Genomic DNA, 13,183 nt, shown 5'->3' with positions numbered 1-13,183 from the left:
AGCATGGACCTGCTGAGTCATGCAAAATACCACACACTTAGAATTCCAGTAGAAATGTCCAAACTGACCTTCTAAGGGTGGAACCCATTTCTCTTCCTTCTGATGACCGAGTCCACTCGGTCTGTTCTGTGGCTCCAAGCAGTGTTGTGAAGGTGCTGTAGGGCCACAGCTGGCACCCAAGGACTGAAGATGAGCATGGGCTACTGCCTCTTCTAAAGTTTATTCTTTAAATAGAATTTTTTTCCACTTAAAAATACTACATACTCAGCATATAAAGGTTAGGGTAAAAGTAGAAAGAAAGAAAAGATCCACTGTTGTTGCACTATCCAGAGGTGATCACCGTTAATGCTTGTTGGATTTCCTTCTCATCCTTCTTCTATCAGCTTACACGCCTGTGATTGCTCTGCTCATGTAAACTGTTCCCGGCTGTACTCTAAAATGCACAGAGCGGGCTGCTGGGTCACTTATAGGAATATAATTATATACAAAACAGATGGATTCTGAGCGTAGACAGTGCCATGGCACAGAAAGCTCAATTCTGTAATCAGAGTGCTTTAAATGAGTTTTACTGTTAGCAGTAACTTAAGGATATTAAAAATAATTAAATTGACCAATCTGGCCATAACGCCTTCCATGAAACATAGTCCCCAAAGCCCCAGCCTTGGCGTAATGGCCAGGTTGGCTCCCCCTGAAGAGCTCTGGGACCCTTGGGCAGGTCACGCCACCTTTCAGGTCTGTTTCCTCATGTGTAAACTGAAGATGGGCTGGAGTATGGCTAAGTCTCTACCGGCCCAAGGGCCTGTGCGGAAAGGGCCTGAGGCTGTGTCGTAAAGAGGTCCACAGGCAGGGCGCCCTAGGATGGCATCGCGAGCTTGGCTTTGGGGCATTCCCACCAGTCCCTGAGGAGAGTGGCTCACTGTGCCTGGACTGTTTGTACAAACAAGAGTGTATGCTGAGTACCTGCCCTTTTCCCAGAAATCTGGGATTTTGGAACATGCCAGGCAAAGGGTGCCCGTGTGATGTGCTTCCCTGTCACAGCTCATTGCTGGGGCATTCAGTGCATCCTGCATGACCCCACTGGGAGCAGACTCGTGGACAAAGGCATCTGGTTTCCTACGGCCTTCGTGTCATGCACCCTTGCCCTCTGATGATTGTGCTTTCTGTCCTTTTTGCTGTAATAAACCATGGTCATGGGCACAACCACATGATGAGTTCTGAGTCCCCCAAGAGAATGATCACCGGGGGTGGGTGGTCTTGGGGACCCTGACTTCATGCCTAATTACCAGGAACCAAAAAAGGCCTCTGTGGCAAGATTCACCACACTTCACTCATTTATTTTGCCAACTGTCACTTAAATGAATGGTAAAACATATTATGAATCACAAGTACTAAACATAACTATTTTGGGTACTGAAACAGATCCATGTGCAGCCCCTTAAGCCCTCTGGCTGGCCCAGAGGAGGGGAGAGTCTGGAGGGAGGAGTCTTCCCTGTGTGAGCTCCTTTCCTTGGCTGAGGAGTTGGGCTTTCCTTCATTTCTCGGAAGGGGTAACACTGAGGAACAGCATCTTTATGAGGAGATGTCACCAAGGCTTCAGGTCATCTTGGAACCAGGCATCGTAGAATCCAGAGGGAGAAGTGGGCAGGGCATAGAAGTCGACTACGCTACGGCCAAAGCCGGCAGCGTGGCCCGAGCCTGGGACGGGCATGGGCCAGTCTGCTCTGAATGAAGCAGGGGAATGTGAGACGTGGGCGGCGAGAGAGGGAAGGGAACAATGGCTATGCCTGCTCTGGCCTTTGCTTAAAAAGGAGGGAGGTTCAAAAGGGAGGGGATATGTGTATACCTATGACTGATTCATGCTGAGGTTTGACAGAAAAAACAAAATTCTGTAAAGCAATTATCTTTTCATTAAAAAGAGAGAGAGAGAGAAAAGGAAGGGTCCTAGTGCACAGACTGTCATGTCGTGCCCTGGGCTGCCCTGCAGCCAAAGAGATCTGCCACCAGTGGGTGAGAGAATTACCTCCACTCTACACCTGTTTTTCTTATTCTACTTCAGAAGGGATAATGAAGGTAATAGCTCTACTCCTAAATGCAAATAGTGAAGGTCAGTCCCTAAAGGAGGGATTTTATATGAATAAATACAAGAGACAACTCAACAGGTGGACAAATAGAGGTTACAGTAAGATAGAGTAGAGTTCATTACCATGTGAGAGAGGGATTACAAAATAGAGAGAAACAGAAAACAGAGACCACTGGTTGTCCTAGCCAGCTCAACATGGGATATGTCAACATTCTGGTGCATTTCAGTGCCATTTAAAATCTACACCTAGGACGGGTGCAGGGACCCAGGAGGATGCGTGATGGGGAGCTTCTGGGCTGCAGTACTGTTAGTCTGGGTGGCAGTTAAATGGGTGTGTTCACTTGTGAAAATTCACTGAGCTGTTCTCATCTAGGGACTTTTCTGTGTATATGTTTTCTACTTCTATTGTCACTTTAATTCTCCTTCCCAACATCTAAATGTACACAGATATTTAATTTTTTAATTATAGAAACAAAAAGATTACCACTCACCATTAGATCATATGTATTACATATCTTACTTTTAAAAATATATAATGAATCACCTACCTGTAGCTATTAGACATATGCAATTCTATATAATAAATGAAAGATGAAAAATCATGATTGCTTTCCATAACTTCCATATTTTAATGGCTGCAATATTTGGGTACCTGTTTCATAACTAACTCTTTATTACTGACAACTGAACTTGCTGATAAACTTTCAATATTATAAAACACTATGATCAATATTTGGGGGGATGTGGCCTTTACCAAATGCTGAATTATTTCCTCAGCAGATAAGCTTAAAAAATAGAATTATTAGGCTGAAGGTAACGAACATTTTTAGGACTATTTTTTATAAGCTGTCAAGTTACTTTCCAAAACTACGGCACCATTCTGAAAAGTAAGGAAGCATGGCAGAAAAATCATGGCCTGGCAGTGAGGGAGGCAAGGGTTTAAACACTGCCATGTGTCCATAGGCAGGTTCCTTAACTTCTCTGAGCTTCAGTTTCCTTATCTAGAAAATAGGGACAAAGTCTCCTAATGTATCAAGTTACTGTGCAGATTCAACAAACCTATATTAAACACCACCATCAATTCATAAATGTGCCATACCCTGGCCTACACTGGGTATCCACATGGTAACATTTTGAAGGAAAAATTTAGATCAGAGGGAATTTTGTAGCTTAACTGTGTAATGACTTAGGGAGTAGTTTATCTTCTACTACATTTCCTCTTTTGTGATTTTTCTGTCTCTTATCTATGCAGGTCTTAATTAGTTCATTATTTACAAGACTGGAAAGTTATCTCTGTCTTAGAGACTTGAGAACTGATTAATTTTATTTTTTCTAGATATTTATATACTTTTAGATAATTTTTTTAAATTTTGAGTTCAATTTATCTAGAATTAAATTTGATATTTATAGTAAGGAAAGGACACAACATTTTTTTTTTCAAATTTCTAGTCAGTTAATTTAAAATATTTTAGTGAATAAAATGCTTTGATTTGTGAGATTTCCTTTGTAACAGTCATATATAAAATTAAACCAAATCTAATATCAGAATCCTTTGCTTTTTGAAAGGTCTCTTTTCACTGCTTTGCTTGGATGAAAGATCTATATTAGTACCTAATTTTGCTAATGAAAGAAATCTGAAGGGGATATTGGCCTTTAGGGGAAAAGGCAAAAAGTAAAAATAGTGTTCTGCGTCTGTTCTGCAGTGAATGTTGGACAGGCAGCGCCACCCTGGAGGGAGTTCCTCCCCAGGTGCGACTCTCAGCATCGCAGCATCAGCCACCACAGCTCTGAGCCGTGAGCATCAGTGCTTTACCTCGACTCCTTTTGTGCCTCCGATAGCAAGCTGTGTCCTAAGGTAACTGCTTCTTCACAGTTAGGGTTAGGAAAGTTTTCACAGGAATGCTCCACTGTCAAGAGAGCAGGAGAAACCTGCCTGTCTTAGCAATCATTCATTTTCCCAATAAGATATTCTAAATATGATCTGCTATTTTAATAAACAGATATTTTCCGCTTACTCTTTTAAGAGTGCGTATGTTCTTTTTATTCAAAACACAAGTGTTTTCAGGAAGCTTAGAAATAACCAGCAATAACATAGTTACTCTCATTTATTCAGATATAGGCACAGTGTTAGAAGCTTACCTGAAATTCTGTACTGCATCAAGGTGTGAAATTACTGTGGAACTGAAATTAAAATGCAGAAAACTATGATTATAAAAAGCTAGGAAGGCACTATACAAAGCAATCTGAGAAGAGTTTAAATAAAAACAACTTTCCTATTTTCAAGGTGGAGTTCAAGGTAGACAGTTAAGGATAGTAAATTTTAATTATAATTTGATGCTGTGTGCTAATGAAGAAAAACAAAATGGTAAAGACAATGATGTAAAAGCCTTTATATCAGGACTTCCCTGGTGGTCCAGTGGTTAAGACTCCTCACTCCCAGTGCAGGGGACTTGGGTTCAATCCCTGGTCGGGGAACTAGATCCTGCATGCCATAACTAAAGATCCCACGTGCTGCAACAAAAATTAAAGATCCCACATGCTGCACTAAGACCCAGCACAGTCAAATAAATAAATATTAACAACAGCAACAACTTTTATATTAGCCATGGAAGGTATGCACAGTCAACAAAGAGCAAAATCAGGAAAGGTCTCTAAAGCCTTCATTTTGTTGCTAAGAACGCATCCACAGTGTCTACAGGCTGGAAACTTTGGTCATTTTCAGACATCGAAGCCTACTGACAGAGGATCAATTTCAAAAGGCCGTGCTGCTGAATTATTTACTCTGGAAGCTGAACTTTGCTATTGGTGGTGCCCAAAGCAATCAAATCCCAATTTTAGGGCACTGAAACCACACATACCTAACAACCTCTCTCTTGGTGCTGCTGGGGAAGGTGCCCGAGACACACAGCCCACCCTCTCCATAGCTTCCTCTGGGGTCATGTCACCTTACACCCAGCATCTAGTCAGGCCCACAATTCACCTGAACCTCCCCTCTCCCCATAGCAAGGGCCCTGACACTTCGTCCTCCAGGCCCCCAGCCTTGCTTCCTGCAAAGGGGACCTTTGGAGCACCTGGAAGCAGCTCTCCTGGGCAGCACAGGCCAGTGAGGGCTCAGAGTGGCTTACGTGATTACAGAAGTTGCCTTCACATAGAAGGGAAGCGAGAGCTACACACAAAATGCGAAATCTAAGACTTTATGTCCTCTTCTCATCCAGTCCAGACAAGACTGTGACACTGCTATAACCCACGTGTGTGTCCCCCTCTAAAGCTGGAAGAGTCCCCCCTGTCTCCTCAAAGCTAGAAGAGTCCCCCCTGCTTCACAGGAGTTGAATTCATGTTTTGTTCCCCCTACGAACAAAGCTAGTGGAGGTGATAAAATTCCAGTTGAGCTATTTCAAATCCTAAAAGATGATGTTGTGAAAGTGCTGCACTCAATATGCCAGGAAATTTGGAAAACTCAGCAGTGGCCACAGGACTGGAAAGGGTCAGTTTTCATTCCAATCCCAAAGAAAAGCAATGGCAAACAATGCTCAAACTACCGCACAATTGCACTCATCTCACATGCTAGTAAAGTCATGCTCAAAATTCTCCAAGCCAGGCTTCAGCAATACATGAACTGTGAACTTCCAGATGTGCAAACTGGTTTTAGAAAAGGCAGAGGAACCAGAGATCAAACTGCCAACATCCGCTGATCATCGAAAAAGAAAGAGTTCCAGAAAAACATCTGCTTTATTGACTATGCCAAAGTCTTTGACTGTGTGGATCACAATAAACTGTGGAAAATTCTGAAAGAGATGGGAATACCAGATCACCTGACCTGCCTCTTGAGAAATCTGTACGCAGGTCAGGAAGCAACAGTTAGAACTGGACATGGAACAACAGACTGGTTTCAAACAGGAAAAGGAGTACATCAAGGCTGTATATTGTCACCCTGCTTATTTAAATCATATGCAGAATATATCATGAGAAACGCTGGGCTGGAGGAAGCACAAGCTGGAATCAAGATTGCCAGGAGAAATATCAATAACCTCAGATATGCAGATGACACCACCCTTATGGCAGAAAGTAAAGAAGAACTAAAAAGCCTCTTGATGAAAGTGAAAGAGGAGAGTGAAAAAGTAGCCTTAAAGCTCAACATTCAGAAAACTAAGATCATGGCATCCAGTCTCATCACTTCATGGCAAATAGATGGGGAAACAGTGGAAACAGTGGCTGACTTTATTTTTTGGGCTCCAAAATCACTGCAGATGGTGACTGCAGCCATGAAATTAAAAGATGCTTACTGCTTGGAAGGAAAGTTATGACCAACCTAGACAGCATATTAAAAAGCAGAGACATTACTTTGTCAACAAAGGTCCGTCTAGTCAAGGCTATGGTTTTTCCAGTGGTCATGTATGGATGTGAGAGTTGGCCTATAAAGAAATCTAAGTGCCGAAGAATTGATGCTTTTGAACTGTGGTGTTGGAGAAGACTCTTGAGAGACCCTTGGACTGCAAGGAGATCCAACCAGTCCATCCTAAAGGAGATCAGTCCTGAGTGTTCACTGGAAGAACTGATGTTGAAGCTGAAACTCCAATACTTTGGCCACTTGATGTGAAGAGCTGACTCATTTGAAAAGACCCTGATGCTGGGAAAGATTGAAGGCAGGATGAAAAGGGGACGACCGAGGATGAGATGGTTGGACGGCATCAACAACTCAATGGACATGAGTTTGGGTAAACTCTGGGAGTTGGTGTTGGACAGGGAGGCCTGGCGTGCTGTGATCCATGGGGTCGCAAAGAGTCGGACATGACTGAGCGACTGTAGTACTGAACTGAACATGCCCCCTATCCTGGTTGGGCTCAGTGGTGACAGGGCAGATGGGCTGAGAGGATCCTGTGAGTATGGGGGTGGACTGGGAGATTCAACCACCAGCCCCACTTCGAGATCTCCTGCTTGATTTCTGGGTTCCCCATAGCTAATTCTCTCCAGAACCAAGTGGAAAAGGTCCATCCCTGTGACTGAATGGCTGATGGGGTAATTGTGATGGGTTTAAAAGGTTAAAAAGTGGATTACTGAATTTCATACTGTTGGGAAAGAGCTTTACAAAGACCATAATTCCAGAAGGCTGCACACACCTTCAGAAAGGAAAAAGGACACTTTGTTTTACTTAAAGTAATTTAACTGTTCATTAAAGTTTCCTTTCAAATGCTGAACAGCAGTAAATTCCCTGAATAAAGCGAATGCTGAATACTTTGAATTATCTTTTTGATCTTAGTTTGCAGAGAACTTGAACATCTTTCATGTCGCTATTACTTTATTAAGTAAACTGAGGAAGAACACTCACTCTGTCCATTACTGACCACTGCTTCAAATGCACTATGGTGATTTCATCTGGATAATGAGACAAATTAGACCATTTTCTATTTTTGAATTTATGAAAGCAATGATTCTCAGTGGTAATACCACTCCTAGGGGAGCATTTTGGAGAAGGGAAAGGCTACCCACTCCAGTATTCTTGCCTGGAGAATCCCCATGGACAGAGGAGCTTGGCGGACTTCAGTCCATGGGGTTGCAAAGACTCAGACATGACTGAGCGACTAAGCATAGCACAGCACAGGGGAGCATTTTGGGAATACTGGAGTCCCTTCTGGTTGTCATAATAATTTGGGGAGCCAGGATTGTTAGATGTCCTGCAGAGCACAATGGAGAAATGTCCCATGTAACTTTGAAATATCCTGCTAACCTAAACACGTTGTAAATATAAATCAATGGTTCTTTAATGTGTGCTAACATAAAACATTTTCATAAGCAGTTACACAAAAAGTCCAATGTTTAGAAACAGAAGCTTAATGATTTGAGACATTCCCTCCAAATTTCTGAATAAATTACTATGTGCACTTTGCTGTCCAAGGTAGCATTGTATTTCCAACTATATATTTAGTTGAAAAGGTTAAAAGCTACAAAGCCAGTTGCAAATGTGCAACTGGTAATTTAGGAGAACCAAAGCATGACTTAATTAGTAGGATACATGGAAAGTAGGAGCCTTGATGGATTCATTAACAAAGGCTGTTTTAAACATAGCACCTATCAGCACCATTCTATATATTTTTACATTTTTCATAGCACAGAACAGATTCTGTCTCCAGGCGTCTTCACAAAGCTCCTGTTTCTTTTCCCCACATCCCCAGTGAGAGAGCTTTGAAGGCCATTTGAGTAAAATGTATTCTTCAATATGTGGAAGGATTTCAAGATAAGAGATGTATTTCCAGTGATTTCTCACTGCCCTAACATTTCATGTCATAAGGTGGAGAACTGTTATGACACGGTATTTATGAATAGGGCCAGGTCACTGGCAAGGCCATCATTCTTCAGTTCCTCCACTTCGACAGTCTGTGACCCGTCTCAGCACACTAGTGCTACTACAAGAGGTCAGAACCAGCTACTTCTTTTCATTTGTGTGTTACGTCCACCTCTAACATTTCGTTTTCTTGATAGTCTTGTTAAATGGCTTCTGGTCCTACTTTCTTAAATTCAAACCTCTTCATTATAAATGCAAATGGCCTTCTACATCCATAGGTACAATCCATCTCTGGATTCAAACAACCTCAGATCAAAAATCCCTTCTCCAGTGGATCTTCCCAACCCAGGAATCGAACCGGAATCTCCTTCATTGCAGGCAGATTCTTGACCAACTGAGCTATCAGGGAAGCACGGTAGCCACTCCAGTATTCTTGGGCTTCCCTTGTGGCTCAGCGGGTACAGAATGCAATGCGGAAGAGACCTGGGTTGGATCCCTGGGTTGGGAAGATCCCCTGGAGAAGGGAGGAGCTACCCACGCCAGTACTCTGGCCTGGAGAATTCCATGGACTTTATAGTCCATGGGGTCCCAAAGAGCTGGACACAACTGAGCAAGTTTCACTTTCAGATCGAAAATATTATGAAGAAAATTTCCAGAAAGTTCCAAAAAAGCAAAATTTAAATTTGTTGCATGCTTACAAGTTACAACATAGCACTTACACTGTATTAGGTATCATAAGCAGTCTAAACAGCTCTGTAGATTATATGCAAATGTGGTACCATTTATAGGAGGAACTTGAACATCCTTGAACTTTGGTATTAGGGGAAGGGGTCTGAGAACCAATCCCCTGAGGATACCGTGGGACAACTGTGAGTTCTAGCATGTGATTACTGCATGATGTCAGCTGGGGGTGGTCACCCCAGGAAGTCTACAGGTAAATACATATTTTGCTATTAAAAATTATTTCCTTTTTCTTTCCTTTGCATATTACTCTTTGGGCATTTCATCACGCTGTTGACTTGATGAGGCTGAAAGCTGTTTCCTGTTGAGACAGTAAATGTCTGCTGGGGTGGAGGGCGTTAGTACTGATGAGAAAGCACAAGTGACAGATGCAATTCAACAGCAAAACTCAGAAACTTAACTGAAAAACAGGCAGAGGATCTAAACAGACATGTTTCTAAAGCACACATAGAGATGGCTCATAAGTACATGAAAAGCTGTTCAATATCCCCTTAATTATCAGGGAAATGCACATCAAGCAAAATATCACCTCACACCTATTAGCACAGGTATTAAAAAAAAAAGATAAGAAGTAACAAGTGATGTTGAAGACATGGAGACAAGGGAACTCGTGTGCACTGCTGTGCTGTGCTTAGTCGCTCCCTGACTCTTTGGGACTCCATGGACTGTAGTTTGTCAAGCTCCTCTGTCCATGGGGGTTCTCCAGGCAAGAATACTGAAGTGGGTTGCCATGTCCTCCTCCAAGGGATCTTCCCAACCCAGGGATCGAACCCAGGTCTCCTGCATTGCAGGCAGATTCTTTACCAGCTGAGCTAACAGGGAATCCCCCGTGCACTGCTAGTGAGAAGTGAACTGGTGCAGCCACTATGGAAAACATTATGAAGGGTCCCCCTAAAATTAAAAGTAGAACTAATATATGACCTAGCAGTTCTACTTCAGAAGCATCTGAAGGGAACACAAACAGCAACTTGAAAAGACCACTATATCCGCATGTCCATTATAGCACTATTTATAATAGCCAAGATGAGAAGGAACCTAAGTATCTGTCAATGAATGAATGGATAAAGAAGACACGGTATATATACAGCAGAATATGATTCAGCTGTAAAAGAAAGAAATCCTGCCATTTGTGACAACATGGACAGACCTTGGAGGCATTAAGTGAAATAAGTCAGACAGAGAAAGACAAATACTGTATCACCTCATCTACATGTAGACTCTAAAAACAAACAAAAAAAAAAACACACCATTAACTCTTCAGAGAACAGATTGGTTTGCTAGAAGCAGGGGTGGAAGTGGGTAAAATGGGTGAAGGTTCTCAAAAGGTACAAAGTTCCGGTTATAAAGTAGGTAAGTCCTGGGGAAGTAATAGACACCAAGGTCAGTTCAGTTGCTCAGTCGTGTCTGACTCTTTGCAACCCCATGGACTGCAGCATGCCAGGCCTCCCTGTCCATCACCAACTCCTGGAGTTCACTCAAACCCATTCACCATGGTAACTATAGTTAATAATGCTGTACTATATATTTGAAAGTTGCTGAGAAGGTAACATTTTTTTTTCTTTTTTTGGCTTCACATCACAGCTTGTGGGATCTTAGTTGCCCCACCAGGGATCGAACCTGGGCCCTAGCAGTGAGAGCACCAAATCCTAACCACTGAATTGCCAGGAGATTCCCGAGAGTAACTGAAGTAGACTTAACGGTGGTCATCATTTCACAAAGTACAGAAATACTAAATCATTACATAGTGCACCTGGAAACTAATACTTCTGTGTCAATCATATCTCTCAAGAGGAAAGGTGTGAGGGGGACGAAAGCAGTGTCAGGGCAGGTCACCCTGCGTGGTGAGCAGGGCTCATGTACCTGTCCGGGCACAGGGAGACGTAGAGCAGCAGCAGCAGGGGCCCGGCCCCGACGACAGTGGCCAGGGAGGACCGCATCCAGGAGCTGAGCTGGCAGAAGTTGCAGTATTGCACCACGGCGGTCAGCACGGCCGAGCCCGTGAACACGGTGGACTGAAACAAGGGGACGGCTCATGAGGACCCCAGTGCGCCCACCAGCCTACCCTCCACTTGGGAACCCCGAGAGCAGATGACACACTCGCTTACCTGTCCTTCTGTGGAACAGAACACCCTCAGTTCAGCGACAGATCATAAACCATGGGATTAATTAAGTTCCCACAGTTTTCTCGTTTACAGGTCTCACGGGCACTCTCTGACGTGTGGGAACCTCACACGTCACCTTGGAGGGGAGGAAAGGCAGGCTGCCCCCATGAAGCCACCCTGTCATCAGTTCCCTCTCCAAAACCGATCCTGCAGGCACCCTGCTGCATGTCAGCGGAAATGAAATTGGGGTGTGTAAGTATCGAATGCAACCAGCCCGCCAGCACTTTGTGCTACACTTGCTGGCACCAGAAATACAATCTTGCAACAGCAGCATGAATTCACTCCTTATGGGTTTAACTTGAAAGCGCCTTCCAAGATGGACAGCAGCCAGTTGAGGTGCCAGTGGATGGCTGGTGCCAGTTCTGCAGGTTATTATTTTTACTTTTCTTTTCTTTTAAAATGAAGTACAGTTGACGGACAACAGTGTATTACCCTGTATCATTTGGATATGTGGGACAGATGCTTCCCCATAAAACGTGTAAGGAAATAACTGACTTGGGATTTGGCGACACTCAGGGGGTGGGAGAGGACCCAGCCCCACGGGGCACTCTCCCCAGGCAGGCCCTGGTCTAACCTCCTGGCTTGCTCCTCTGTCCTAGGCAAGTCTTTTAAAAAGACAAGTTCAGAGGACTGATAGGGTATGGGCCTCTGTGTTTAAATTCCTGTCCCAAGCCAGCAGACATATTTAAAAAAAAAAAAAGTGATCCGTAAGCCCAGAGGAACCTGGACACAAAATCACTAAGACTCTACTTACGTGTATGTTTGTCTCAAATTCAGAGGTGACGTGTGAATACACCGCCAGGGCGGGGAGGGACACCAGGATGGCCCCGATGAAATGGCGCGGGAGCCAGCCGGCTATCCACTCCAGCAGGCGCTTGGTGCACGCCATCACGTCCTCCAGGAAGAACACCATCCTGGGGAGCGGGGAGAAAGGAAAATCAGGGTTTGGGTCTTTTCAGTGCCCCCCAGCCGAGGGCAGGCCCGCACAGGGCACAGCTAGTTTGGGAGTGGGTCCCCAGCAGCTTGGCGACAAGCTTGGAGCTGAGACACAGAAGGAGGCAGGCCCCAGAGCAGGGCTTGCTGTGGGCAAGGCAGCGAAACCCTTTGGCAAAGAGCTGAAGGGGTCTCGGGGGAGGCTGGAGGTGAGCACGGAGGGGAGGGGTCATACACTGGAAGCTTCAGGGCCAGATTGTGTCCTGGGATGCTGGGGAGGAACAGAAGCTCCAGGTCAGGGCCAGTCTCCCTGTTTCTCTCTGATCCCCAGTGGGGGCCGTCCTGCAGAGAGCAGCAGGGCTGGAGGAAGGGGTGGGCCTGGGGCAGTGACAGCACAGGTAGAATCACTGTGAGCTCCTGGGGCTGGGGCTGAGCCTGAAGGCAGGCTGAGCTCACACCTTAGACCCTTGTTATGGACACGACCGCAAATACTCTTCCGTTCTGTATGTTCTCTTTCACTTGGGGTTGAAAAGTGATGATGGTCTTCTTTGAAACATGAAAGTTTTAGATTCTAATGAAGTCCAACTTAGCTATGTTTTCTTTGGTTGCTTGTGTTTCCGTGTCACCTCAAAGAAACCACTGCATGACCCGAGACCATGGACTTGGGCCTGCGCTTCCTCTGGGGGTTTAGGGCTTCACTCTTGCATCCAGGAGAGGCCCCACCCTGCACACCTCCTCTTCTCTCTCTCTGCCCTGCTTTCTTACCCCTTATCTTCACACTTTCTAAGTGTCTGGTTTGGGAGCTCAAGGGACTTAACTGGTGGCGTTGAGGCCGCAGAGGACACTGACCTGCAACGTAAGGAGGGGGACCCCCTGTGCTGAGGGGTTCGCTAGGGAGGAGCCTGTGAAGCAGGGCTGGGCCAGGGAAGAGAAGAGTCCAGAAATGCACTCATGGAGCCGGCTGGCAGTTACACCAGCAGAGGGAGC

General features: G+C 44.7%; 1 protein-coding gene across 2 annotated transcripts in view; it reads right to left on the bottom strand.

The window, feature by feature from the left end:
• ADCY9 (adenylate cyclase 9) overlaps positions 1-13,183 on the bottom strand; it is a 112,126-nt gene that overhangs the window by 11,343 nt on the left and 87,600 nt on the right. For both annotated transcript variants that reach the window (XM_055409360.2, XM_055409361.2), the window contains exons 8-10: positions 12,018-12,177; positions 10,962-11,113; positions 4,220-4,261 (exon numbers count right to left, since the gene is read on the bottom strand). In XM_055409360.2, coding sequence (XP_055265335.1) covers positions 4,220-4,261; positions 10,962-11,113; positions 12,018-12,177 — 354 coding nt within the window. The remainder of the gene's footprint in view (positions 1-4,219; positions 4,262-10,961; positions 11,114-12,017; positions 12,178-13,183) is intronic.

Source organism: Moschus berezovskii, chromosome 27, assembly GCF_049115385.1.
Source record: "Moschus berezovskii isolate FMDL1 chromosome 27, NW_MosBer_1.0, whole genome shotgun sequence".
NCBI lineage: Eukaryota > Metazoa > Chordata > Mammalia > Artiodactyla > Moschidae > Moschus > Moschus berezovskii.
Note: the sequence above shows the minus strand (reverse complement) of the source record. Positions and strands in the feature narration are given on the sequence as shown.